The sequence below is a fragment of the Helicoverpa armigera genome, chromosome 30, assembly GCF_030705265.1.
Source record: "Helicoverpa armigera isolate CAAS_96S chromosome 30, ASM3070526v1, whole genome shotgun sequence".
In the NCBI taxonomy this organism is placed as follows: domain Eukaryota; kingdom Metazoa; phylum Arthropoda; class Insecta; order Lepidoptera; family Noctuidae; genus Helicoverpa; species Helicoverpa armigera.
In genome coordinates this window covers 2,168,275-2,196,088 of record NC_087149.1, presented here as the reverse complement: position 1 = coordinate 2,196,088, position 27,814 = coordinate 2,168,275, and the positions used below count along the sequence as shown (strand labels likewise).

The 27,814-nt window shown below is 36.8% G+C and overlaps 1 protein-coding gene across 1 annotated transcript in view; it reads right to left on the bottom strand.

Moving 5' to 3' along the window:
* Positions 1-27,814, bottom strand: part of LOC110383324 (uncharacterized) — a 58,320-nt gene that overhangs the window by 19,051 nt on the left and 11,455 nt on the right. Inside the window, exons 17-40 of the mRNA XM_064042803.1 lie at positions 26,972-27,087; positions 26,537-26,624; positions 25,921-26,057; positions 25,321-25,471; positions 24,187-24,830; positions 22,457-23,047; positions 19,102-19,295; positions 16,930-17,078; positions 16,152-16,308; positions 15,524-15,689; positions 14,552-14,709; positions 11,784-11,946; positions 10,758-10,898; positions 9,726-9,911; positions 8,642-8,773; positions 7,871-8,078; positions 6,251-6,554; positions 5,169-5,470; positions 4,126-4,330; positions 3,232-3,399; positions 2,005-2,102; positions 1,537-1,610; positions 764-957; positions 165-287 (exon numbers count right to left, since the gene is read on the bottom strand). Of these exons, the coding sequence (XP_063898873.1) occupies positions 165-287; positions 764-957; positions 1,537-1,610; positions 2,005-2,102; positions 3,232-3,399; positions 4,126-4,330; positions 5,169-5,470; positions 6,251-6,554; positions 7,871-8,078; positions 8,642-8,773; positions 9,726-9,911; positions 10,758-10,898; positions 11,784-11,946; positions 14,552-14,709; positions 15,524-15,689; positions 16,152-16,308; positions 16,930-17,078; positions 19,102-19,295; positions 22,457-23,047; positions 24,187-24,830; positions 25,321-25,471; positions 25,921-26,057; positions 26,537-26,624; positions 26,972-27,087 (4,849 nt within the window). The remainder of the gene's footprint in view (positions 1-164; positions 288-763; positions 958-1,536; positions 1,611-2,004; positions 2,103-3,231; positions 3,400-4,125; positions 4,331-5,168; positions 5,471-6,250; positions 6,555-7,870; positions 8,079-8,641; positions 8,774-9,725; positions 9,912-10,757; positions 10,899-11,783; positions 11,947-14,551; positions 14,710-15,523; positions 15,690-16,151; positions 16,309-16,929; positions 17,079-19,101; positions 19,296-22,456; positions 23,048-24,186; positions 24,831-25,320; positions 25,472-25,920; positions 26,058-26,536; positions 26,625-26,971; positions 27,088-27,814) is intronic.

The following is a 27,814-nucleotide window of genomic DNA, read 5'->3' as shown; positions in this document are numbered from 1 at the left end:
TTTAGTTATAAGCTAGCGCGCGTATTGTAATCCTCGCCCCGCTCAGACGCTCCGACCCCTTTTGGCGCCTTACCTGACCAATTCGTCGCCTTAAACGGTTCAGCTATTATTGAATGTGAGTAATGTAACTAATACGACTTTTTTTCATACATAAGATTTCTTACCTGAATATAAAGAGATTTTTATCGCCACTTCTCAGTAAAATATCTTCCAATAATATATTCGTATAGAGGTAACCTTCGCTGTTCTTAACTGCTAACTTTAAAGATTCTACTGATTGCTTGAATCTGAAAATAATAAATAGTACCTACAATTATCAAAGTACTTAAATAAGGATAGTTAGTAAATATTCGACTTAAAATATTTTGTGTAAACTTTTAAATGACCATCAAATGTCATATTATTCATCTTTTTTGTTTATTTTCTCTCTCAATTTAATACTCATCATATGCGTAGCCTTTTCCCAATTATGTTGGGGTTAGATGCAGCTGAGTTCCATTGTCTTACATAAAGTGACAGCTTATCTGAACTGATTAACTCGGGCAACACGGTATTACTCGTTAAAACCGACAGACTTTCTGACTATGTCTGCTAATATTATAAAGTTTGATCCTCTGTCACGAAAAAACTTACAGGACGGATTGTAATAATACTTGACAGTGACATATTTTTCATAACTATCAAAATAAAATATAGGCCACTTTTTATCCACATACGGGACGTAGTTCCCTCGATAAATAGCTACAATTTAAACAGTACTTACCCTTCAATACAGCTGATATCTTTAACAAAAATCCTACAGGCGTCCAAAACTATAGGCGTCAAACAATTAGGCGGTTCCCTCATAATATGAGACAGCTGTTTAGCCATCACCGAGTCGAGATCGAACCTGCGACCCGTACCTTGGAGACATTTCATCATTTGTGAGCAGAGCTCTTGACATACTTCAGAGTTAGTCTGAAAATGTATTAAAAAATATGTAGGTGTATAGTTATCGGCACGAATCTTGAGCTCTGACCTACATCTGCGTAGAAGTGATTTATTAGCAAAGAACCAATCCCGAGTGACGGCTATGACGCGATGCACTGCGGGCCAATCACCGCTTTAGCTCCAGCGCCTCACGAATACCACAAAAGGGACCCAATAAATAACTTCTGCGCAGATGTAGGTCAGAGCTCAAGATTCGTGCCGATAACTATATGTATAGTGAAAATGTAAAAAAAACTTTTTGACCGAGTTAAAAAAGAGAGGTTCTCACTTTGATCTGTATGTATGTGTGTTTCTGAGCGACTTTCCCACGTTTGGTTGAACAGTTTTTGATGCGGTTTTGAGAATAGTATTGTCTCACTTAGGACAAGGTATATAAACCTTTTTGAACAAAAAATAAAATTGTCTGTCCGACTGTGCGAGCAAGCGACATCAAATATGTATTTTCATACGCTTTTCACAGAAAGTAGAATGATTAATAAAGAATGTATGTATTTTGTAATATAAAATATGCAATTTATAAAATATAAACAATAAAAATTAAGTTACCTTAGAAAATTGCAGAAATACGCCTAAGATTTCTGTTATTTTCATTTGTACATTGATCTCTCGGCTTGGCGGTGCTGAAAATAAATATATAAAATATATTATTAGTTAATAGCAAGCTATGACTTTGCTATCCTATAACATAAATGCAAAAGTAACTGTCTTGCGTTTTCAAGCTAAAACTACTGAAGCTATTTAAATGAAATATGTTACTCAGATAGTTTATAGCCGGAGGAAAAACATAGGCAGCCTTTTACCCAGTTTCGGAAAGTAGTCTTCCCGGAATGTGGATAAAACGACGAGAACAGCTAGCAATTTTTTTTAAAGTATAAATATTTTCTTCACTTATGATTTATATAGATATTTACAACAATATTATAAAGTAAAATAGTAGTAAGGGCTAAGTTTTGTTTGCAAGTAACAAACTTATTATATAAAAAAACACTGCAATGAAACTTCTACAGTACATACCTTTAACAGTTCTCTGTCTATATGTTACTCCCGATCTTACAACCGTTCTAACATTGGTCCTAGTTCGCCTTGTAGTAGTTTCAAACGATTTCAAAAGGCTGCAATAAATAATAATTACATTAATATCGAGCCAAGAGCCTCGACGAACACCTCAGGAGGCTCTCGTTGGGCGGCTGGATCAAGGGACTGATTCAGAAGGCAGTACTCCTTGATACGGCACGTATTGTGAGGAGGTTTCTGTCTCTGGGACCCTAACCACCGGTACCTTGGACCCTGTGCCCGATATCGGTGGCAACCTATTTTTTATATTTTTAAATGTTTTTTATTTTTATATTTAATATTTAAAAATGTAAAATATATGTTTAAAAATAAATAAATGGATATAAAAAAAAACATTAATATGATAAAGGAGTTTATGACTGTTTATTTGTTACTTCTTTAAGCGCAAATGGATGAATGAATTTTGAAGAAACTTGGCAGCATTATAGCTTATCAGACTAAAATCGTTGTACATATTATCTATAGGAGTCTATACTAATATAATTAAGAGGATTTTTTTGTTTGTTTGTACCCAAATGGCTCCGCAACTTCTGAACCGATTTGAAAAATTCTTTCACTGTTGGAAAGCTACACTCTTCCCGAGTGACATAGGCTATATTTTATCTCGGTACGGGCAGTAGTTCCCACGGGACGCGAGTGAAACCGCAGGGAAACGGTTAGAAAGATATATCAATTCTTCAGTTTTATATCATCATCATCATCTCTGCTGCACTGCTGAACATAGGCCTCCCCCTTAGATCTGCACAGATACCTGTTGGAGGCGACCTGCATCCAGCGTCGACGGCGACCGACATAAGCTCGTCTGTCCATCTTGTCCAGTTTTATAACTCTTCTAAATAGTCTTAATTTCTCATGGATTATTAACCGAATCCTGACGGCAGTAAAACGGCTAGTTAGAGTTATAGTTCTGACTAGCTTCTGCCAGCGGTTTCACCCGCATCCCGTGGGAACTACTTCCCGTACCGGGATAAAAAATAGCCTAAAGCCTTCCTCGATAAATGGGCTATCTAACACTGAAAGAAATTTTCAAATCAGACCAGTAGTTCCTGAGATTAGCGCGTTTAAACAAAAAAACTCTTCAGCTTTATAATATTAAGTATAGATTTGAATGATAGTTTTTCTGCGGACATTATTAAATAAGTGAAATTAAATATGAATTGTCCTTACCTCTGCGGCAACCCTTGGTCTCTCAAAGCAATGACTTTAAAAGCCTCCTGACTCCTCAGATCGCTGAAGAGCATCTCCAACAGCTTTGCACCACATTTACTTAGATCCAGTACATCATTGTATGATACACTGCATTGGTATACTATTATGAAGAATAGTTCGGCAAATCTGCAATAAATGGTTTATCATATTGATACATATTTTAATAGGCGAAAGATTTTTTTGATTGTTACATCTTAACGCGCAAACAGCTGGACGGATTTTGACGAAAATTTGCAGTAATATTGCTTATATATTAGCATAACATGAAGGCTAATTTTTATCCAGATGCGGGAAGTGGTGGAAGTGGTCCCGGGATGGGGATGAAATCCCGGAGAACAGCTAATGTTATTATATTTTTTATGTCTGTGTGTTTGTTGCTCTTCAGTGCAAAGACAGCTCAACGGATTTTGATAAACTTGACTTGTTAAAAAAAAACCCTAAAGTTTAATAGGATTTAAATGTTCCCCTGATATTTATATTACACTAGCTTTCGCCCGCGGTTTCACCCGCGTCCCGTAGCCGGATGGCGACAAAAACTATATCTCATAAAATCTTCTCCCGGGTCTAAGTTACCTCCCCTCTAATTTTCAGCCAAATCGGTCAAACCGTTTTCATGTTATGTCGTGACAATGGAATGCGGGTTTCATTTTTATATATATCGATTTTACCCTGGTGCGATAAGCAGCTCCCTCGAACACGGGAAACAATTTGTAACACTAAATACAAATCGTATTTTTCTCTTTCACGATAAAACGATTTAAAAAAAGACATTGCACACATAGATGCTACCCTCGACAGAATTGACAGTTCATCCGAACGCACAAAATTGTATCCCCAATTACATTTACTTACCTCATATTAATATCTTTGGAAACACACTCGTCAACGCCCTCTGTCATCATTTTGGAAATATCATCATCATTGTCAAAGAGACCTCTAAATATATTTTCCAAAACTATCTTTTCATAAGTAGTTTGTGTATCAATAAGGTCTAATATAGGACTGGTGTCTATGGCTTTCCTTTTGAAAGGGTTTTGAGCTTCGCGTTTGACTAGATCTGAAAAAGTATGAAAATCGGCATTAAAATGTGCCTAGCATTTTTCTATACTAATATTATAAAGCTGAAGAGTTTGTTTGTTTGTTTGAACAATTCTTTCGGTGATAGATAGCCCATTTATCGAGGAAGGCTATAGGCTACTTTTTATCCCGGTACGGGAAGTAGTTCCCACGGGATGCGGGTGAAACCGCTGGCAGAAGCTAGTGTGATTATAAAATCTATATTAATACTAGCTTTTGCCCGCGGCTTCGCTCCCGTCAGCTGACTTCTCTACTTTACCCTATTTTTTTTTTCATAAGAACCTTCTCCTGACAATAACAAACACAACAAAAAAAGAATTAGCCAAATTGGTCCAGGCGTTGTTGAGTTATGAGCTTACCAACACATTTTGCGATTCATTTTTATATTATAGATTGTAGAGCTTGTTTGAATGTGCTAATGAACACATAATATTATTTGATTTGTAACTTGTGACTTTAAAAGAGACTATGACCCTTGAGTTTGTTTCGGCGTTTCTTCTCAGGGATCAGTCAGCTAGGATATGCCGACCCCAGCGTTCTTAAAATGACGTGTAAAAGTGATGTAATGTCCAACTTGCAAAATAAACGATTTTATTTCATTTCAAAAATTTTCACAGTAGGTACGTTTAATTTTCAAAAATATACCTGAATAAAACCTTCTCCAAAATCAGTCACATATTATTCTAAAAATCGCAACAAAATCGGTTAGGCCAGGCGATACATTATCGCGCACAAACACACACATACAGGTTAAACTAAGAACCTGCCTTTTTTGAAGTCGGTTAAAAAGTAGGTATTAATAAATTTTAAAAACTTACCTTTAAAAGCAGCAAAAAATACACCGAACGCCTCTTTCCTCACTTGCACAGAAGAACTTTTAGAATTCACTCCAACCATTTTCAAAATATCCTCTCTATCAACCATTTTCATGAATTTCAGGCTATTTCTAGCTATTTTCATAGCTTCTAACCTCAGATCGCTGTCTAAGAGTTCTTTTAAGTTAATAGTTTCAAACATTTCAGTAAAAAAGTCGTCTGAATTTGGAAAATGTTCTAAGTAATTGGATATTATTGTTAGACATTTTGATTTTTCGAGTTTTGGCGCTAAATCTGTTATTATTCTGAAAATATATGCATTTTTATTAATATTCTTTATTTTTAAATGTCCTGCTTGTGATCTCTCTCCGGTGGTGTCGGATTGCCGTCCCATCGCGCTATGAGAGTGAAGGAATAGTGAGTGCACCGCAGTCCAAGCAAATGCTCGTGCACTATAATATGTCCTGCGCAGCTGGCTGATCTCCTTTTATGAGAACAGCCGCCGTAGCTGATAATCGGCTAGGAGGAGTTCAATATTCTTTATGGCTAAGTTAAAGGCGCATGCATTGATCGATTATAAAGTTAAGCAACTCTTGGTGCGGTCGGTTCCTGGATGGGGGTGCATCAGAAGATGGACCATGAAAGCACATTAATTGGTCCCAATAGTTTTTTTATGGGAAATCATCAAATGACCCCTCCCGCTGTGGGTTAGCATCGTGAGGGAGTGTCAGACTCTTACTGACTAAACCCACCATGTTCCTTCTGAAGCCCTTTATGTACCAGCGCCGCGGTAACTCGCGTGAACAATCCCACAGCCCTGGCAGGCTTTGGCCCTGGTGGGCTCCTCTGTGTTTTGCTGACTCTTCTTAATGGGTCCCAGCTGTCATTTGAACATCCTTGGCAGTCGTTACGGGTAGTCAGAAGCCAGTAAGTCTGACACCAGTCTTACCAAGGTCTATCAGGTTGCCCGGGTAACTGGGTTGAGGAGGTCAGATAGAAAGTCGCTCCATGTGGCACACTGGTACTCAGCTACGTTCGCTCCAACATTAAGGAAACGGCTAGGCAAATAAACAATACCAACTTACTTCAACTGGTTAAAATCACAGCACTCCTTACAATATTTCTGCGCATAAAACAATAGTTTCACATAACTGCTATAAGCATTAGAACTTCTAGCTCCATTTAGAATATTCCAGAACTTAGACAAAAACTCCTTCCTTGTCTCTGGGTCGGCCATAGACAATGCTAGACCGAAAACTTCCGCTAATTTTACGTTACCTACCCAATGGTTTGTATCGGTATTAATAAATATAGAAGGTAATAATTCTGGTAGATAAATGTGATTTTTTAATAACCGTTCTAGTATTGGTAGGTAGTCTTTTTGGTTATCTGTGGGTGAAAAAAAATGTGTTGTTAGTCTATGATTTGAAATATGTGGTGGCTTACGGCCAGTTTCTTCATCAAAAGTAAAAGTCAAAGTAATGTCTAAAGTAAAAGTAACGGTCAAATTCGTTTTTTCAAGGCTAAAGTGACAGCAAAACGAATAGAAAAAGCGAATTTGACCGTTACTTTTACTTTAGACATTACTTTGATTTTTACTTTGGATTTTACTTTTGATGAAGAAATTGGCTGTTAGTGGTTAAGCCCAGTGGTGTGGGTTCGATTCCATGTCAGGCGAAAATGTGTTGTTAGGTAATCTAATACCCATGTAAAAAGTCGTGGTGGTTAAAGAACTTGCTTCTTAAGAATGAGTGCGCGGGTTCGATTCCAGGTCAGTAAGTAACTTTTCTAAGATATTTGTTTTATAATTTATGTACACATTGTATACAACAATCAGAAATGGCAAAGGGTATATCAAAGGTAAATCAAAGAAATTATGTATTAAAGAAGTTGTATGTTCTTTCTATGTATATCTTGGACACCAATGGCTGATAAAAAAAAGGTAAAAAAAAACATCTTGAGGAAACCTGGACTATAAAGTCTGAAATCAGCAACCCGCATTGAGCAAGCGTGGTGATTAATGCTCAATCCTTCTCCGTGCGAGAAAAGTCCTGAACCGAATAGTCTGTAAAATGGTGGGGAGATAGCTTAGAACCAGGAGGCAGAAGTTGCGAGAAGTCAGAAGCCAGTAAGTCTGACACCTGTCTAACCAAGGGGTATCGGGTTGCCCGGGTAACTGGGTTGAGGAGGTCAGATAGGGCAGTCGCTCCTTGTAAAGCACTGGTACTCAGCTGTATCCGGTTAGACTGGAAGCCGACCCTAACATAGTTGGGAAAAGGCTAGGCGGATGAGTATCTTAGTCACCAATGTCTGTGTGATAGTGAAGATTTTTTTTTTGAGGAAACCTGGAATTGTAAACTGTGCAATCGATAATCTGCCTCAGAAAAAAAAACAATCTTTATATCAGGTCACGTTTATAATTCAAGAACGGTAAACCGATTTGGCTGAAAATTGGTAGGGTGGTAGCTTAGAACCAGGAGAGGGACATACATAGGACACTTTTTACTGCCATCCGTGAAGACGCAGTCATCCCTCATCATGTGAGTGAAACGACGGGTTGAAAACAGTAATTTATAAACAAAATATACTGCAGATTTCTATTATATATTTGGAGTTATGATGGAACTAATGTCAAAAGTCATCTTTACTCTCAAATCAACGGATAGATGGATCATAGAAATCCACTGTATACAAGTTGCACATACCTTTAAAATTATCTTGAAATAGACTCCATTTAACATTAGCGATTTTTCCAAATATTTTCAGTAGGCCATCTAGTACGTTTAACAGTCGTCTATGTAGTTTGTATCTGTGTTTAAATGATAGACAGGTATTGATTAAATACTCTATAGTCGTGTCTAAATAGGTGCTGGGTTGTATGTCTGTGGTATTCCATTTTGTTATTGTTGTTAACTGAAATTAAAATATTAAATGACTAATTATGTCAGTTAAAAGTATCTGCTTACAGATAGGACTAACAAATAAATGAAGGAAATAATAATATATGGATCCTTGATACGGCGCGTATTGTGAGGAGGTTTCTGTCTCTGGGACCCTAACCACTGGTACCTTGGACCCTGTGCCCGATATCGGTGGCAACCTATTTTTTATATTTTTAAATTTAATATTTAAAAATGTAAATTATATGTTTAAAAATAAATAAATGACCAAACATATGGATCCAAATATTTGATAGATTTTAGACAGTGCAAAAGGTTTTTAAGTTATTATAAATAAATTAAATTTTAATATCAATTACCAGAGAAAAATATATCTTAATATAAGAAAGCTCGAGGACAGATTCAAAAACAAAAATAGAAAAATGGTGAGAATGGAAAACAGCAAATACAGAAAATAACAGCCGCCGTGACCGATCATCGGCTATTGTAGGAGGACATTATCATCATGTTTTCATGCACATAAATAAACAAATAAAAAATACTACAAACAAAGATTATGTATTACTATTTACTTACAATTTCAACATGTAGATTGTTCAACACATGTTTTCCACTATTGATAGTACAAGTATCCGCTATTAGTTGAAATAAAGCTGGCGTGAGGACACCCGCGTGGGGTTTCAATGCTTCTTCCGCGTTGCAAATAGCCTGAAAATTATTATTTATGTAGTATTATTACTTATTACACTGTGATAAAATTTAAACTAATAATCCAAATAAATACGACAAAATATAATGCTATTTTATATATGAGATTAAGAAAATTGCTAATATATTTTTAAACGGTCTGAAAAACTGTGCCGAGTTTCATGGAACTACCGTTGGAACATTGATGAACCGTGATAGTTTGAGAGCTGAAATTTTCACAGATGATGTATTTTTGTTGCCGCTATAATAACAAATACTGAAAACTAGAATAAAATAAATATGTCGGGGGCTCCCATACAAAAAATGAGTTTTTTTTTGTCCGTTTTATAAATAATGGTACGGAACCCTTAGTGCGCGATTCCGACTCGCACTTGGCCTGTTTTAAAACTTTTAATTACTAGCTTTCGCTCGCGATTTCACCCGCGTCCCGTAGCCGGATGGTGACAAAAACCTTCTCCCGGGTCTAAGTTACCTCCCCTCTAATTTTCGGCCAAATCGGTCAAGCCGTTTTCATGTTATGTCGTGACAACGGAAAGCGGGTTTCATTTTTATATATATAGATAGATAGATAGATTTATCTTATATCTTTTACTAGCTGTTGCCCGCGACTTCGTCTGCGTGAGCAATATAGAATTTCCAATTTCGTTAATTAATCATTCATTGCTCAACCCCCGTAGGTGATAGCGTGATAATATATAGCCTATGTTTTGAACCGGCCCCCAGGTAATAATCATGCAAAATTTGATTTAAATCCATGCAGTACTTTTTGAATTTATCCAGGACAAATATACAGACAAACAGATAAACAGACATACAGACAAAAAATCTAAAAACTACATACTTGGGAATCGACTTCAGAATCGATTATGGATCACCCCCCAAGTATTCTATAAAAAAAATATTCAATGTACAGTTTTGACTTTCCTATCATTTTATTATATGTATAGATTACCTGAGCTAACATCCACTTGACATTGCCCGCTACATGAGAACAGACCGCGCTAACGAGGGCATCCCTCCACTCTGTATGTTGCACCGTGGCCGCGTGTTCTAACGCCGCGGTCACGGTAGATAAACACCCGTGTTTATTTAGTACGCTGTCTTCGTATTTTGAGGGCAGTTCTTCTTCTTCTTCTTCCTAGAATTTTGGCAAGGATTTGCTTAACAATGATGTTAAAAACACTCAATCCTTCTCCGTGTGAGAGGAGGCCTGCGCCCAGCAGTGGTACGATAAAAATTCTGTAACTAGATGTTAAACACTCCCACTCTTTGAAACAAAAGGGGATTTTACAGTTGACGAAAAGTACATACTTATGAAGTTTCATTATTTCGAAACGTTTGTTGAATCTATGTACCAAACAATCAGTCTAATATACCAACTTTTGGTTGCTCTTATAGGTACGTTCCTAGCAAGGCGTGTAAGGGAGGAGCTAGTACCTAACTTTTTACCTAAATTTTGCGTTATGACATCTTCGCTAGTCATTTTGATCTCCAAGGCTATCTACTACACTGGGAACCGACCATGTTAGGAAAAGCCTAGGCAGTCACTAACCCCTTCTTCTTAAGACCGTGTGTTGAGGAGGTCAGATAGGCATTCGCTCCATGTAGCGCATTGCTGACAAAGGCGACGCTAACATAGGGAAAAGCCTAGGCGGATGGTATTATTCAGACATATGTCAGACTCTTGTTGATTACAACTCATCATGTTTCTTATGCCCTTTATGTACCAGCGCCGCGGTAACTCGCGCGAACAATCACGCAGTCCCTGCAGGCTTTGGCCGTGTAGAACTGGGGAACTCTAGGTTGAGAAGGTCAGATAGACAGTCGCTAGTTTCTTAGAAAATTTTGCGTTATGTCATCTCTGGTAGTCATTATGTTCTCCAAGGGTGCAACCTATGATACTGAAAGCCGTCTCTAACATAACTATGTACCAATGTATGATCAACTGATCATGTAAGGAAAAGCCTAGGCCGATGGTACAGACCTCTTCTTCATCAAGGGGTATCATGTCGAATTGCAGCGGGTTCTCCGACAGCGTGGTGAGGAACAACCTGCTGCGGACTGTGCCGGTGAAGGATGATGAAGTGGCTACGGCATCTATTGGCCGTTTGGCTGCAAGGTGGCCCTGGAAATTTTATTTATTTATTTATTTAGGCTTACCAACTAAGACACATACAGACAATCTTAAAAATAAATGAAACAACAGTTAGTGTATGCTCTTAAATTAAAGGTAGGCTCAACATTTTTTTTTTAGGTTCTTCAAGTAAAAGAGTTAAAAATTAAAAGTAATTAAAAATAAAAGAAATTAAGAAATTGGGTAAAACATAATAAAACTATAAAAATTAAAAATTAGGCAAACTATTAATGGCTCTTTTAAATACACTTATTTTACTTGCAAATATATCCAAGTCCTGTTTTTTATAAATGTCATTACACTTTCTGAGAGTATAAGTGAGAGGTGCGTTGCTGCCATACTTATTTCGGGTATGTTTCGTGACGAATGGGGTATAATTTACTAGCCTAGCTGAAGACCTTGGTACTTTTATTTGTATTTGGGACAACAAAGATGGACATTCTGTTCTACTGTTTAAAATTTTGTTACATGATGTTAATACATGATAATTTGTATAAATGTATGAGGGAATTAACAATATAACACTTTGCAAAATCCAATCTTTCAGCAGCCCAGAGCCTTTAAGTTAGTGATTGATACACTCGTGCATCGTGTCGTACGTAAATCTCGGTCCAGCTTGTGATCTCTCTCCGGTGGTGTCGGATTGTCGTCCCATCGCGCTATGAGAGTGAAGGAATAGTGAGTGCACCTGTGTCCAAGCAAATGCTCGTGCACTATAACATGTCCTGCGCAGCTGACTGATCTCCTTATATGAGAACAGCCGCCGTGGCCGACATTATTATTAGCTAAAAATATTGCACACAGACTTGCAAAATGTTTCGTGTCGACAAGAAATTTGTCGAGAACTTTACCTAAAACTAACTTGATAATACATACCTTATACCTAGCATGATCTTTCAACTCGAACTCATAAACGGCGTCTACATCGACAATCTTAGCCCAGACTTGAACATTGAATATCCTAGCACATAAGTTCTTGCTGAGTTTCCGCCGACATATAGCTGTCGTCAAACAATTGTATGATGAGCACTGCAACCATCTGGTGAACGAAAATAAGTTGGGTAACTAATGGACATTCCCATTCTATACTAGCTGTTGCCCGCGACTTCGTCTGCGTGGGCAATATAGAATTTTATATAGCCTATGTGTTGAACCGGCCCCCAGGTAATACTCATGCAAAATTTGATTTAAATCCATGCAGTACTTTTTGAGTTTATCCGGGACAAACAGATATACAGACAAAAATTCTAAAAACTACATATTTGGGTTTAGAATCGATTATGGATCACCCTCCAAATATTCTTTAAAAAAAAATATTCAGTGTACAGTTTTGAGTTTCCTATCATTTTATTATATGCATAGATATGTAAACTTATATGCTTTGCGTAGATGCATTTATTCATTACACTACATTAAACCATTTATTTCACAGGTTTATATGTTTACAATAAAGATAAAATCGCACAGATTTCCTTCATTCCTCCTTTTTTGTCCAATCTATTATTTTATGGAACAAGTTGCCCTCGGAAATTAGGATGGTAAATAGCCGCTTGACTTTCAAATTGAAGCTTCGTGAGTATCTTCACCAGAGTTTGCAGAATTCACACAACTATGCATTTGATTTTGTGTTATTTATATATGTATTAAAGTTTATTTAATATTATATATATGTCACCGTAAGATTACAAACATCGTTAGATTACAATCTATCTCGAGAGATTGTAAACTGTCGAATTATTGTGAACCGTAACATCTGATTGCAATTTAACGCATTATTTTTCGCTATATTGTAATCTATCGATGAGAAATTGTCAAATTGTCAACTGTCCGAAAGCTCTCCCTGATTGGTCAGTCTTTTTGTAAGATCGACCAATAATCCGTTCTGTTCCCATGGAGTTCCCGTAGAGTTAGGAATAAAATAGAGGTGTCAGTTAAATAAAATAAATGCTCTTCAAAAATTCTTCAAGGATTTATTATTTAGTACGAGTATGTAATTAATATTCCTGACATATGGAGAGAACAAATTGTAACGAAATATTTATTCTTCAAACACAAATTGAAATTGGAAACATATTGATTTCTGACACTTACGCAAATATTAGACATTTAAATAAACCTACTTTTACGGATTTTATCGCGGTTATATTATATTATTTAATCCCGACGTTTAAAACCGACCACGATAAAATCCGTAAAAGTAGTTTTATTTAAATGAAATTGGAAAATTATAAGAAACTTTTATAAAAAAAAAAAACAAAACAATTAGGTAGTTTGTCTTCAAACACAAATTCATTCTTAACTCTACGAGAACTCCATGGCAACAGAACGGCTGGTCGTGATTGGTCGATCTTACAAAAAGACTGACCAATCAGGGAGAGCTTTCGGACAGTTGACAATTTGACAATTTCTCATCGATAGATTACAATATAGCGAAAAATAATGCGTTAAATTGCAATCAGGTGTTACGGTTCACAATAATTCGACAGTTTACAATCTCTCGAGATAGATTGTAATCTAACGATGTTTGTAATCTTACGGTGACATATATATATATATGTGCATGTATAATAAGTCTATGTACGTTTATATATTTTCGATTTGTCTTATATACATATTTAGTGCACCTGCCATGAAATATCTCCTCCACCTAAAGGTTGACTGCTAGAGAACGCCTAAGGCGATAAGTCCGCCTTTGTACATTGTTTTTTTGTACAATGTGTGCAAAAAGTATAATAAAAAAATAAAAAACTATCTTAGCAAAAACAAAAACAAAAAAAAACTAAAAAGCATAAAAAACTTCGTCCCATCGCTGTCAACTGGGAGCGTGCCCAAGAGGCTGGCAGCATTACTTCGTTGGGTCGCCATGCTGATTCTTTGTCCGAGGTAATAGCCAGCCTTCTGGTCACGAGAAGCGTCAACCAGTGCATGATACTCTTGCTGCATGTCCAAGCCTCGATTTAGGGTCAATTCCCACTGAAAGAGCAGCGGCCGGCAGCGGCCGTAAGAGCACGGAAAATGTAAGAGCGCGGCGCGGTGCGGCGCCGCGCGGCCCGCCGCGCTCGCGCTCAATCCCTTGCAATTACGGCCGCTGCCGGCCGCTGCCGGCCGCTGCTCTTTCAGTGGGAATTGACCCTTATTGTCTCACGGAATTAACGACACATATTCTTTTTAACATTTTGACAAAAGTCGTGGTGGCCTAGTGGGCAAAGAACCAACTCTCAATTATGAGGGCGCGGGTTCGATTCCAGGTCAGGCAAGTACCAATGCAACTTTTCTAAGTTTGTATGTACTTTCTAAGTATATCTTAGACACCAATGACTGTGTTTCGGATGGCACATTAAACTGTAGGTCCGGGCTGTCATTGAACATCCTTGGCAGTCGTTACGGGTAGCCAGAAGCCAGTAAGTCTGACACCAGTCTAACCAAGGAGTATCGGGTTGCCCGGGTAACTGGGTTGAGGAGGTCAGATAGGTAGTCGCTCCTTGTAAAGCACTGGTACTCAGCTGAATCCGGTTAGACTGGAAGCCGACCCCAACATAGTTGGGAAAAAGGCTCGGAGAATGATGGAAGTGCTGTTTTGCAGCCAAGTTTGAATAAATTATTTTTGATTTTGCTCTAGGCAAATGAAAGATTAATTCACTTACAAGCAAGTTGTCTTCATCTCATGACTTGCGTCAGTGGGACAGACAGCTTTAGAGCTCACGGTGACACAGTATTTACACGCCTGCTCTAGGCAATACCAGGGCTTTTGAGAACCCGCGCTCTCGTTGATAGGACCGTTTTCTAGAGCTTCTGTTGATATCTGGAAGGAAAAAATATTATATAAAAGAACATGCTTAACCAGCTATCATCTAAAAGAAACCGCATCCAAATCGGTTCATCCGTTAAAGAGCCACGGTGCCACGAATAGATGCACATAACAGTCAAAGTTATACCCTTTTTTTCTCATCAGCGTTAAAAGTTCAAAAAAGTGAATACCTATGTTCAACTTATGTACACAGATTTCTATATTAATATAATAAAGAGGAATCATATTTTTGTTTCTTTGTACCCAAAAGGATCAAAAGCTACTGAATAATTAGAAAGCTACACTCTTCCCGAGTAACATAGGCTATATTTTATCCCTTTACAAGCAGTAGTTCTATAAGGAGACGCGGTTGCAACCGCGAGAAAACGACTTGTCCTTACTAATATTATAAATGCGAAAGTAACTCTGTCTGTCTGTCTGTTTGTTACGCTTTCACGTCTAAACCACTGAACTGATTTAAATAAAATTTGGTATAGAGATAGAGTTGACCTTGAGAAAGAACATAGGATAGTTTTTATTCCGGACTTTTGAAGAGTTTTCTTGGGAAACGCGATATAACCGAACTTGACGCGGGCGGAAGCTAGTCTATACTAATATTATAAAGCTGAAGAGTTTGTTTGTTTGTTTGTTTGAACGCGCTAATCTCAGGAACTACTGGTCCGATTTGAAAATTTATTTCAGTGTTAGATAGCCCATTTATCGAGGAAGGCTATAGGCTACTTTTTATCCCGGCACGGGAAGTAGTTCCCACGGGATACGGATGAAACCGCTGGCAGAAGCTAGTCATGAATAAAGATTAAAATATCACCTTCTCAAACGCAACCTGCAATATATTAAACGCAATAGCGTACGAAACGAGTCGTTTTCTATACGTGTCGTTGTTAGCCGGCTCCTTGAAACCGACGCGGAGTGTATTGAATAGATCTGTTATGATGGTCGATATGTACTTCTCGCAAAATTTGCGGGACGAATGCCTGTGAAAGATAATTATTATTAAATAGTAATTTTTACTTTGTAAATACAATTGATTAAAGTATAGTAACATCATAAGAGTTTGTATATTTGTTTGAACCCGTTAATCTCAGGGTTCAATGGTCAGATTTGAAAAATTATTTCAGTGATTCCATTTATCGAGACAGGTATATTTATCATTATGTATAAATTTATCACACGGGACGCGAGTGAATCCACCGGCGGAAGCCAGTCTTCACAAATATTATAAAGCTGGACAGTTTGTTTGTTTGAATGCTAATCTTAGGAACTACTAGACTGATTTTAAAAATCTACCTATTTGAAAATTGACTTCAATTTTAGACAACCCATTTATCGAGGAAGGTTATAGGCGTCTTTTTATCAGGTTAGGAAAGCATTTTCCAAGGGACATAGATGAAACCGCGGGAAAACACCAAACCAAATAATAAAAAAACATTTCTAACCTTAACAACGGCAAAAATATTCGATTACAGACCCCCAAAGAGTTGGAACTCTTAGCTTTCGCATACGCCTTGTCGTAAATTCTGATGTCTTCCTTAGAAGCCAAGGAGGTTATACAAGCCTCTATGGCTTGATCCCACCAGCCTGTGGTGTCATCTCCTGTGGAAAGAATATGTTTAAATAAGGTCTATAGTTATCGGCACGGATATTGAGCCCTGACCTTCACCTGCGCAGAAGCGATTTACTGCCTTATTGCCTTATGCGTACGGTGCGCAAAAGCGATCCCCACTCTTCCGCCGAGAGCTCAACATCCGTGCCGATAACTATACTTTTACTCTGCCGGGGCTGCGGGATTGTTCGAAAGAGTTACCGCGGCGCTGGTACATAGAGAGCTTCAGAAGGAACATGGTGGGTTTTAGTCAGTAAGAGTCTGACACTCCCTCACGCTGCACCCACAGTGGGAGGAGTCATTTGATTATTTCCCATTAAAAAAATGCAACATTATATATTTATTATTGAATGACAACATCAATACTCAATTCTTTATCAGCATTTACTATATTTTGCAGGTAGTACATTTTGCTGCCCGGGTAACTGGATAGAAGAGATCAGATAGGCAGTTGCTCCTTGTGGCACACTGGTACTCAGCTGTATCCGGTTAGACTGGAAGCCGACCCCAACATACTTGGGAAAGGGCTATGTAAGGCTTATTATGCCGTTTAAAAACACCTTTTTCTTAAAATCAATTAAAAATCTAGGCAAATGCTTAATGAATCTTACCCCCAGCCAAAGTAATGACAATATCAAATAGAGTCATATCCATGTTATTAGCGAGCGCGTCTAGCAGCGCCCGGAACGGAGGTATGTACCGCCCTTGCAGCTCTGACAGACGCACCGGCAGGTATGATACGAAGCTGCGGTAGAATGGACTAAAACAATAATAAAATATATAGGTATTTAGAAGAATTAAAAACAGGTCAAACTGAGAACCTCGTTTTTTTTAAAGTCGGGTAAAAAAAATCGGCCAAGATACGGTAGAATGTGTTAAAAATAGTTGAATAAAAGCCGGCCAAAGGAAGATATGTGCTGAAATGCAAAATAGTAGAATAAATAGTATCATCATCTTCCAAGCTCCATCCCAACTATATTGGGGTCGGCTTCCAGTCTATCCGGATGCAGCTGAGTTCAAGTGCTTTACAAGGAGCGACTGCCTATTTGACCTACTCAACCCAGTTACCCGGGCAACCCAGTAAGCTTTGGTAAGACTGGTGACAGACTTACTGACTTCTGACTACCAGAACAGGAAAGTTTAAATCTATGGATTTTGATGAAACTTAGCAGTAAAATAATGACAATATCAAATAAAGTCATATCCATGTTATTAGCGAGCGCGTCTAGCAGCGCCCGGAACGGAGGTATGTATCGCCCTTGTATCTCTGACAGACGCACCGGCAGATATGATACAAAGCTGCGGTAGATTGGACTAAAACAATAATAAAATATATAGGTATTTAAAAGAATTAAAAACAGGTCAAACTGAGAGCCTCCTTTTTTTAAGTTGGTTAAAAACATTGGCCAAGGTACGGTAGAATGTGTGAAAAAATAGTAGAATAAAAAGCCGGCCAAAGTAAGATATGTGCTGAAATAAAACATAGTAGAATAAATAGTATCATCATCTTCCGAGCTCCATCCCAATTATATTGGGGTCGGCTTCCAGTCTATCCGGATGTAGCTGAGTACCAGTGCTTTACAAGGAGCGACTGCCTATCTGACCTCCTCAACCCAGTTACCCGGACAACCCAGTAAGCTTTGGTAAGACTGGTGACAGACTTACTGACTTCTGACTACCCGTAACGACTGCCAAGGATGTTCAATGACTCATTATTATGCGTAATGACAATGACAAATAGAGTCATATCCATGTTATTAGCGAGCGCGTCTAGCAGCGCCCGGAACGGAGGTATGTACCGCCCTTGCAGCTCTGACAAACGCACCGGCAGGTATGATACGAAGCTGCGGTAGATTGTGCTAAAAGATACAAATATAAAAATATAAAGAGACTAGAAACTCAGAGACTACGCTAAAGCAAGGCAGAGAAGTTAAGAGGACGAATTGGAATTTTTGGCGCAATGGATGTCAATTTTTCTCAGTAAATACAAAACGGATCAAAATACAACTTGGTTACCTGAAAGTTCATGATATAAACCTCATTTTGTTAGACGTCAAAACATGATTAGGTAACTTTTATAACAGAGAAAAATATATCAAACATACCTCTTTTTAAAAAGAGATTCACATATTATTGGCAAACGGGACCGATTTAAGCCTCTTAACTTTTTTAGTAGTTGAGTATGTACATACTCTTTAAAATTGTAGAAGGAATTTTTATCAAATTATCATTTCTAAATAATAAAATTACAAAACCATTTTGTCGCTTACGACTTTTAGTTATAAGCTAGCGCGCGTATTGTTATCCTCGCCCCGCTCAGACGCTCCGACCCCTTTTGGCGCCTTAGATGCGCGTGCCGGTTATGGAATTATTGTTGACCAATTCCTCGCCTTAAACATCTTTGGCAGTCGTTACGGGTAGTCAGAAGCCAGTAAATCTGACGCTAGTCTAACCAAGGGGTATTGGGTTGCCCGGGTAACTGGGTTGAGGAGGTCAGATAGGCAGTCGCTCCTTGTGGCACACTGGAACTCAGCTGCACCCGGTTAACACACAAACAGAAACCGACCCCAACAAAGTATAAAAAAAACACTAGTATGCTTTAGAAAACCCTTATCTGGCTATTCCATTAAAAAAGTCACCTTATTTTACACTTCCTAGTCCAGAAGCCAGCACAGCACACTTGTCAAATTTCTTCAATAGATTTTCAACTTTATCCCTTAACTCCAAGGTTCAATATTGACTGGCAAAAGTTATACAGATTACAGTAGCCTAAAAACACTTACCCATACTCTTCTCCGGCAGGTAAACAAGCGAACACCTTAATCTTCTCGTCCATACTCGCATCAGAAGATAGCACGTCAATCCCCCACTTCACGACCGCGTTGTGTAAGCCCACAGACTTGGGTAAGCGCAGAACATTTAGAAGTACCGATATTTTGTCGTCAAACGGACGAGTTTGGACGAAATGAGGCCATAACTGGAATAATAGATATTTTTTACAAAAATATTTCAATAAAAATAAATCAATATTTTACTTGCTAAGAATATAAGTGCAAATAATGCAATGGTTTATTTATTTTTACTTCTTTTCCGAATCTATCCTTATTAATACTATAAACGCGGCTTAACCTCTATAGACGCGGAATAAGTTGGTTTATAACAATTTTACGGTAAAATGGCTGGCCCAATTGAGGCAAATTTCACAAGGAGATAACAAGAACCTAAGAAATACTTGGTATGGGACCTTGAAGACAGTTATAGAAAACCAGCAAGACACATAAACCAACTTTGTTAAGCATTATATTACAATACAATGTATGGATTTGATAAAGACTCTCGTCCATACTCGCATCAGAAGATAGCACGTCAATCCCCCACTTCACGACCGCGTTGTGTAAGCCCACAGACTTGGGTAAGCGCAGAACATTCAGTAGTACCGATATTTTGTCGTCAAACGGACGAGTTTGGACGAAATTTGGCCATAACTGGAATAGTAGATATTTTTTGTAAAGAATATTAGATATAAAGAATAATAAATATTTTTCGTAAAAAATATTATTTGGCCATAACTGGGGAAAAATATATATATCAAAACTTTTTTTTTAATAATGCAAGTAATACGAGAGTATATTAATTAATATATTATATCTTCTTCTATGCTTACAAATTCTAACATTTTTTTAACGATTATTTTGTCGTCAAACGGACGAGTTTGGACGAAATTTGGCCATAACTGGAATAGTAAACAAACGTGTGCGTTCGCGCAGCGGAATGTTGTTGAATTTAAAGATTTTAATTATGCAGATAATTAGTGTAAGACGTCCTATAATTGTGTATGGTAAATAAAAATTTGTGTATGCAGTCATTGTGGAGAAATTCACCAAAAACAGATTCCGCTGGGCGAACGTTGGCGAACGTTGTCCTGGCGGAACTTTTTTTAATCCATAGACTTTTAGAAGAAAGTGTAGTGTGTATTTGTGTATAATTGATTATGTATGAATGAAATCAGTGCATGCATAAACTTCGGAGAAATTGCGCCATTAGCTAGTTTTCATATAAAGCGCTTACATAGAGAGCTGTAGATTTTTATACGTTGTTTTGAATTTGTTTATATTTGTTTAAAAACAGATTTAGAAAAAGTCGTAGGGTTTAAAAGATAAAAATATAAACGTATAATACACTTATTAGGTCTTAGTTCTTAAAGTATGCAGTATGGGGTCTAGATTTTCACGTTTACACAAACCTTGTAAGTGTCTCCAACATGTTGCCAAGTATCAATGATGTTCCGTTAGTAATTAAAAAGTTATAGGATATTTTACCATGAACAGATCACTGTTTACAAAGCAGTCGAATATCACGACGTTCTAAAGGAATTGCATGGTAAAATGTATGCCAATAATTAGTTTAATCATTCAACTATTCACTTGCAAAATTTCATGTCATTAAATTCAGTAATTAAAGAAAGACAATTATAATACTGACGGGGCATCGAAACCCTACATAATCCGACCAAGTTCGGATAGCTACAAAAAAGCGGCCGTGCCATATGTCTATGCAACGTTCTTAACTTGGAAGGTTAGTATATTTATTAATATGGTACAGTTGCGTACACAAGCGTTAGGAAAAAATAAAACAATTGCATATCTTGAATGAAAAATATTTTTTTAATAATAATGCCACTATCTACGACATTTTAGTTAAAATACGTAACGTTTATTAACGTTATTTTTAATCACGTAGTCAAGTAATTTATGTAAGTAATAATAATAAAAATATTTTTGTACACGGATATTTAAATAGAGAAGTACTTGTTAATTGAAGATTTATTTTTATCGTAGATAGTAGCATTATTATTAAAAAAATATTTTTCAATCAAGAAATACATGTGTTTTATTTTTTCCTAACGCTTGTGTACGCAACTGTACCAAATTAATAAATACTAACCTACCAAGTTAAGAACGTTGCTTAGACAATGGCACGGACGCTTTTTTGTAGCTATCCGAACTTGGTCGGATTATGGAGGGTTTCGATGCTCCGTCAGTATTATAATTGTCTTTCTTTAATTACTGAATTTAATGACATGAAATTTTGCAAGTGAATAGTTGAATGATTAAACTAATTATTGGCATACATTTTACCATGCAATTCCTTTAGAACGTCGTGATATTCGACTGCTATGTAAACAGTGATCTGTTCATGGTAAAATATCCTATAACTTTTTAATTACTAACGGAACATCATTGATACTTGGCAACATGTTGGAGACACTTACAAGGTTTGTGTAAACGTGAAAATCTAGACCCCAAACTGCATACTTTAAGAACTAAGACCTAATAAGTGTATTTTACGTTTATATTTTTATCTTTTAAACCCTACGACTTTTTCTAAACCTGTTTTTTAAACAAATATAAACAAATTCAAAACAACGTATGTAAAAATCTACAGCTCTCTATGTAAGCGCTTTATATGAAAACTAGCTAATGGCCAAACGTTCGCGTAGCGGAAACTTGAATTTCTCCGAAGTTTATGCATGCACTGATTTCATTCATACATAATCAATTATACACAAATACACACTAATTTTCGGACACATCTCTTTTCTTCTAAAGTCTATGGATTAAAAAAAGTTCCGCCAGGACAACGTTCGCCAACGTTCGCCCAGCGGAATCTGTTTTTGGTGAATTTCTCCACAATGGCTGCATACACAAATTTTTATTTACCATACACAATTATAGGACGTCTTACACTAATTATCTGCATAATTAAAATCTTTAAATTCAACAACATTCCGCTGCGCGAACGCACACTAAACAAACATGAGAACTGACAACCTCCTCTTTTTGGGAAATCGGTAAAAAATACAACTAAAATTATAAACGTGAAAGTGTGTTCCTTCTTCACCAACAAATTGATGAATCTTTGCGGTAATATACATAAATTTATATACATCAGAATGACGTATAGACTACTTTTTAACCATCCTCAAAAAAAGTAGATTCCTATCCGGGTACGTACTTCTTAGGGACGTGGATAACACCGCGGGCGTTAGGTATAGCCTATATCCTACAATAAAATTAATTTTCAAATCGGTCCAGTAACTCTTCAGCTTTATAATATTAGTAAATATATTTTACTTACATGATCAACAAAATCCAAAACGCTCTGCAAATTATCTTCCTTGAAATTTTTCGAAAAATACTCAATTACTTCTATTAGCAACTCACATTTCTCAATTTTAACCACAAAAGGCTTTTTTATTAACCTTTGAAAATATACACTAATATAGCTTTTAACAAAATCTATATATTCCTCTAAAATCAGTTCAAAATCGGATTCCGAAAGACATATTTCGGACACCGAAAATACATCCAATAGGAACAATTTGCTCCATTGAATGTTTTCCTGAGACAAATTTTTGACCAAAAGTAGAGTCCAATTTGTCATTTCTAAGATCGGAGTTTTGAATATCTCAGAAAAAACTTTCAAAGCGTGAACAATTTCGGAGTATTTTTCTTGAAATTCTGATATAAAAGTTTTATTTTCTATACATTCGGTTATGTTTTGTAAATCGAGTTTTTTGCACCATTTTTCATAGCTTTGAATAATTGTAGGTGAGTGAGTTGAATCATTTTTGTAGGTGGTAAGACAAGATGTAAGATTTTTTTTAACTAGTAACACTGTACTCGGAGGTATGTGTTCGATGATCCTTGCTAGACAGTTGAGGGTTTTCTGAAAAAAAAACAATGGTATTTCAATAAAGTAGAGTTTGTTTTAACTTTGCATTTCTGAAGTTGAAAATGGTTGTACACAACCGATTTTAATAAAGGAGATTGGGCGATTCCGGTCCAAATGTCCACCACGAACGAGACCTATATGGCTAGATAGCCCGTTAAATATAGAACATTTTTTGTTATGAAAGTATAAAAAAATATAATGCCAGAAAAAAGTTATGGCGAAATCAAATAAAACATTTTATAGATTTTTACAATTTCATTTCTTCAATTACTTTTCGTGATGTTCGATTTTCGTACTTTCAGTAACTTCTGACAAAATAGAATTGTTCATTATTAGATAGAAGACACCACCAGTTACATCGAACTTTCTTAGATCCAGGCACCGCTGAGTATAATCAAGTACTTCTGGCGCCTCAATTGGTTAGTGATTTGTACATCCATCGGGCAAAAAAATATGGGCTGTTTATATGCAAATGTGTCTTACTTAACTTAGTTTTAGATAAAGTGCGGAAATGGAAGTGGAATAAAATAAAAAATAATAATGATAACATACAAAAACTACCGAAAATTAAGAATACATTTTTGGCTATAACTTTTTTTCGGCATTGTTTTTTTTTTACTTTCTTAATAAAAGTTACTCTAAATTAAGTGGACTATTTAATTATATAGGTTTCGTTCGTGGTGGACATTTGGACCAAACTTCATACATTCTTGCCCAATCTCCTTTGGTTTACAGATAGTCTACTCTTAGTATTTCGTATTTTCCTAAACACTGTTATATGGTCATTAATAGCGGCCAAGTGCGAGTCGGACTAGCTCACGAAGGGTTCCGTACCATCCAAATCTTATATTCTATATGTATTTATGGATATCGAGCAAAAATGAGCATAAAATCACGTGTGTTGTATGGGAGCCCCCCGAAATATTTATTTTATTATAGTTTTGAGTATTTGTTGTTATAGCGGCAACATAAATACATCATCTGTAAAAATTTCAACTCTCTAACTATCACGGTTCATGAGATACAGCCTGGTGCCGGACAGACGGACGGACAGAGGAGCGAACACAATAGAGTCCCGTTTTACCCTTTGGGTACGGAACCCTAAAAAGTATTGTATATTATGAAAAACTTACCTCAACACAAGTTTCTTTCAATTCAACAGCATATTCTTTCAAAAATAATAATGCCGAATTTACTTTGAAATCATCCATTTCATCCAACTTTATCTTCATCAATTCATGAAGTAGGGCGCCATTTTGAAAATCAACGACTTTCTTTCGATCATCATTCTCTAATTCAAAATTTAAATTAATGGACGCCAATAATGTTACCAGGTTCAAAAATTGTGGCGAAATTATTGTTAATTTCTTGCACATTTTTAGTACAATTTCTATTAAAATTATTGGCTTTAAATTCTTCTTTTCGATGACTCTTTTTATGAAACTTAATATAGTGTTTAGATGGTATTCTATATTAATAACTTCGCTGCCATATGTGATACAAGCCGATGTTCTAACTATTGCGTCGACAGTAAAAATATTTGTCGAAAAATGTTCCAAAATTTGAACTATAGTATCCATAATTTGTGTCTCATTGAATAGATCGATTTTCTCAATAAATATATCGGATGCTGTATTGAATATTTCGAAGTAATTTTGTGGCGCTTTCGAAGTATATTTTAGTATCGTTGGTAGATGTTCCGTTGTAAGATTGTTGTTGTCGGTTAGAGCTGATAAAAATGCTCTGGTTATGTCTAGTCCTGGGATGAATGTGGGTGCTGAAAACAAGATTTAATATAGTAACCATATTTATATACAATGGATGCAACTTTTCTAAGTTTTTATGTACTTTCTAAGTTTATCTTAGGCACCAACGACTGCTTCGGATGGCACGTCAAACTGTAGGTCCCGGCTGTCATTGAACATCCTTGGCAGTCGTCACGGGTAGTCAGAAGCCAGTAAGTCTGACGCCAGTCTAACTAAGGCGTATTGGGTTGCCCGGGTAACTGGGTTGAGGAGGTCAGAAAACATTGGTACCGCTAATCGATTTATTGATATGTAATAGAATATAAATTACTTTAAAAAAATACTGCATTAAAAATATTGCCCTGTCTATTTATCAATACGCCAAGCCATCACAGACACAAAAAATACGAGTATTAGAATTGCCAGTAGAACTTACTATTAATAGAAAAAAATATGTTTTTAGAACTAGAACTTCTAGCAGTATTTTTCTTTTAAACTATTATGTGTTTAAGCACTACTTACATTCGTCTCGGCTTATCATTAACACAGCTCGTTCGCCCACCAACTTCAGAAGTTCTGACGTAGTTTCAGAGCCGGGGTCGTGAGTCAGAAGAAATTGTAGACAGTCTGACAGTTTACTCCTTACTTTAGGACATAATTCTTCTGTAATAGCCTGTGAAACATAAAAATAATGTAAAGAGAGAATAGGGTAAGTTGAAACAGGGGTAAATTTAATTCTAATATCATAAATCTAGCCTTTTCCCAACTATGTTGGGGTCGGTTGCTAGTCTATCCGATTACAGCCAAGTACCATTGTGCCAAATGGAACTACTATCTGACCTCCCCAACCCACTTTTCCAGGCAATCCAGTATCTCTAGATAAGAGTTTCTGGATTCTGACTACCTGTGACGACCCCTCAATATTACGTGTCTTCCGAAACAAGAAAGAACTCGTCATGACAGGATGCTCACTTATCCACAGGCCGATCGCGCCAAGCGTTGCTTTAGCTAATGACCTATCCCCAATGGTTATATGACAGAAGAGTATCAACTAAAAACACATAATATTCTATAGTTGTATTTCAAATATTTGTTAGTTTATTAATCTATGGTTTTCCTCACCTTCATAATATCCTGAACGCTCGCAGCAGTGTGACACATAGCTAGCGCCACACACACGTCTATGTGTGTGTGTGTGTGTGTCACGTGCACGACGCGGATGCAGGCCGCTTGTGTGCTAGCGTGCGTCGTCTCACATACTGCGGACACGACATACCGCACCGGGGTAACATATAGCATATGTTACTCGGGAACAATGTAGCTTCCCAACAGGGAAAGAATTTTTCAAATCGGTTCAGTACTTTCGGAGTTTTTAGGGTCCAAACAAGGAAACAAGCAAGCAGACGAAAACTGTTTGCTGCTTTATAATATTAGTTTGGTGTAGATTAAGGGAATAAGAGTTGTATAGTACCTACTTCCCCGGGATGCGAGTAAATCCGCGAGAGATGGCTAGTTAAATAAATCATCATCATCATCATCATCAGCCTATCGCAGTCCACTGCTGGACATAGGCCTCTCCAAGTGCACGCCACTGAGATCGATTTTCGGCTTCTCGCATCCAGCTCCTGCCAGCCGTCTTGCGCAAGTCATCACTCCACCGTGCCTGAGGACGTCCTACACTACGTTTTCCGAGGCGTGGTCTCCACTCTAGTTAAATAAATATATAGTAAATACTTACAGCTTGCAGTTAAAATGGCTAGTAGACAGTACAGAGCTTCGGTATCTCCTCTCAGTAAACATAATTGAAATATTCGTTGGAGATCTATCTGCAAAGATAAATAAAAATAACTTTAGCTGCTGAAGTAAAACATACAAACATCCAAAGTAAGACACGCTCCCTTTTGGGAAGTCGGTTAAAGAACTAATCAGAGTTTACTTTTTTCATATGCACTAAAATATAATATGCACTAAATCCTCCGAGCCTTTTTCCCAACTATGTTGGGGTCGGCTTCCAGTCTAACCGGATGCAGCTGAGTACCAGTGCTTTACAAGGAGCGACTGCCTATCTGACCTCCTCAACCCAATTACCCGGGCAACGGGAATTCTGGCGTTTATGTTATCAAAAAGTTATGATCTCTATGTGTGCAGCAGTTTTGTAAATTCAGTTAGTTACCTTAAAAGTAGTCCCTTCCACAATATTAGGTATATTCAAAGTGAGTTTGTTTTTTAAATTCAATGCGTAGACATCTTCCGTGAAGTTCTCTTCACCAGTTAAACGTCCATATTTACCTGTAGATTAGAAAAAATATATTTATATCCACTCTGACGTCATTAATTTAACAGTTTATGTACACACACAGAATACAGACAAGAAGAAAAATAGAACAGATAGTACAAAGGCACAGCTTATTTCATTAGAAATCTCTTCCAGCTGGCCCGTTATGAGACAGTTAGAATAGAAAGAGATGCAGATAGAGTGCGTAGAAAGAAAAGAAGCTATAACTAAAATACAATAATCACTAACTTAACCTAAATATATACAATGTGTCCCAGGGATAAGTGACCGCCCGAAATTTTTTGAATATTTGTACAAAATTAAGGATAATTTCCTTTATATTTGGGACTTACCGACTTTGGTTTTTTTTTTAATGATTTTTTGTAAATACTGTGACGTGCTGCAGTTTTTTTAAGATATTTCCTTAGTTTTTACATCTTTTTAAATTCTTTTTTCTTTATTGACTAGCCGACATCATAGTTTATCAATTAAAATTATCAAACATAACAAAAATGTAATAAAACATTTATTAGAAAAAAAAGAAAATAACGCCTTTTTTTCAGTTTTTTCAAAATAAGTCCAATAAATGCCCCCTTAATATCACTTTCTTTTAATTTATTAATAAACTACATGATATTTCCTACAATAGCTCACAACAATGTTTGCTGCTATTTCAAACAAATGCAAAAATACAGTCAGTTGAAATTTGAAAAAAAAGAGCAAAGCCTGTTATTAACAGGC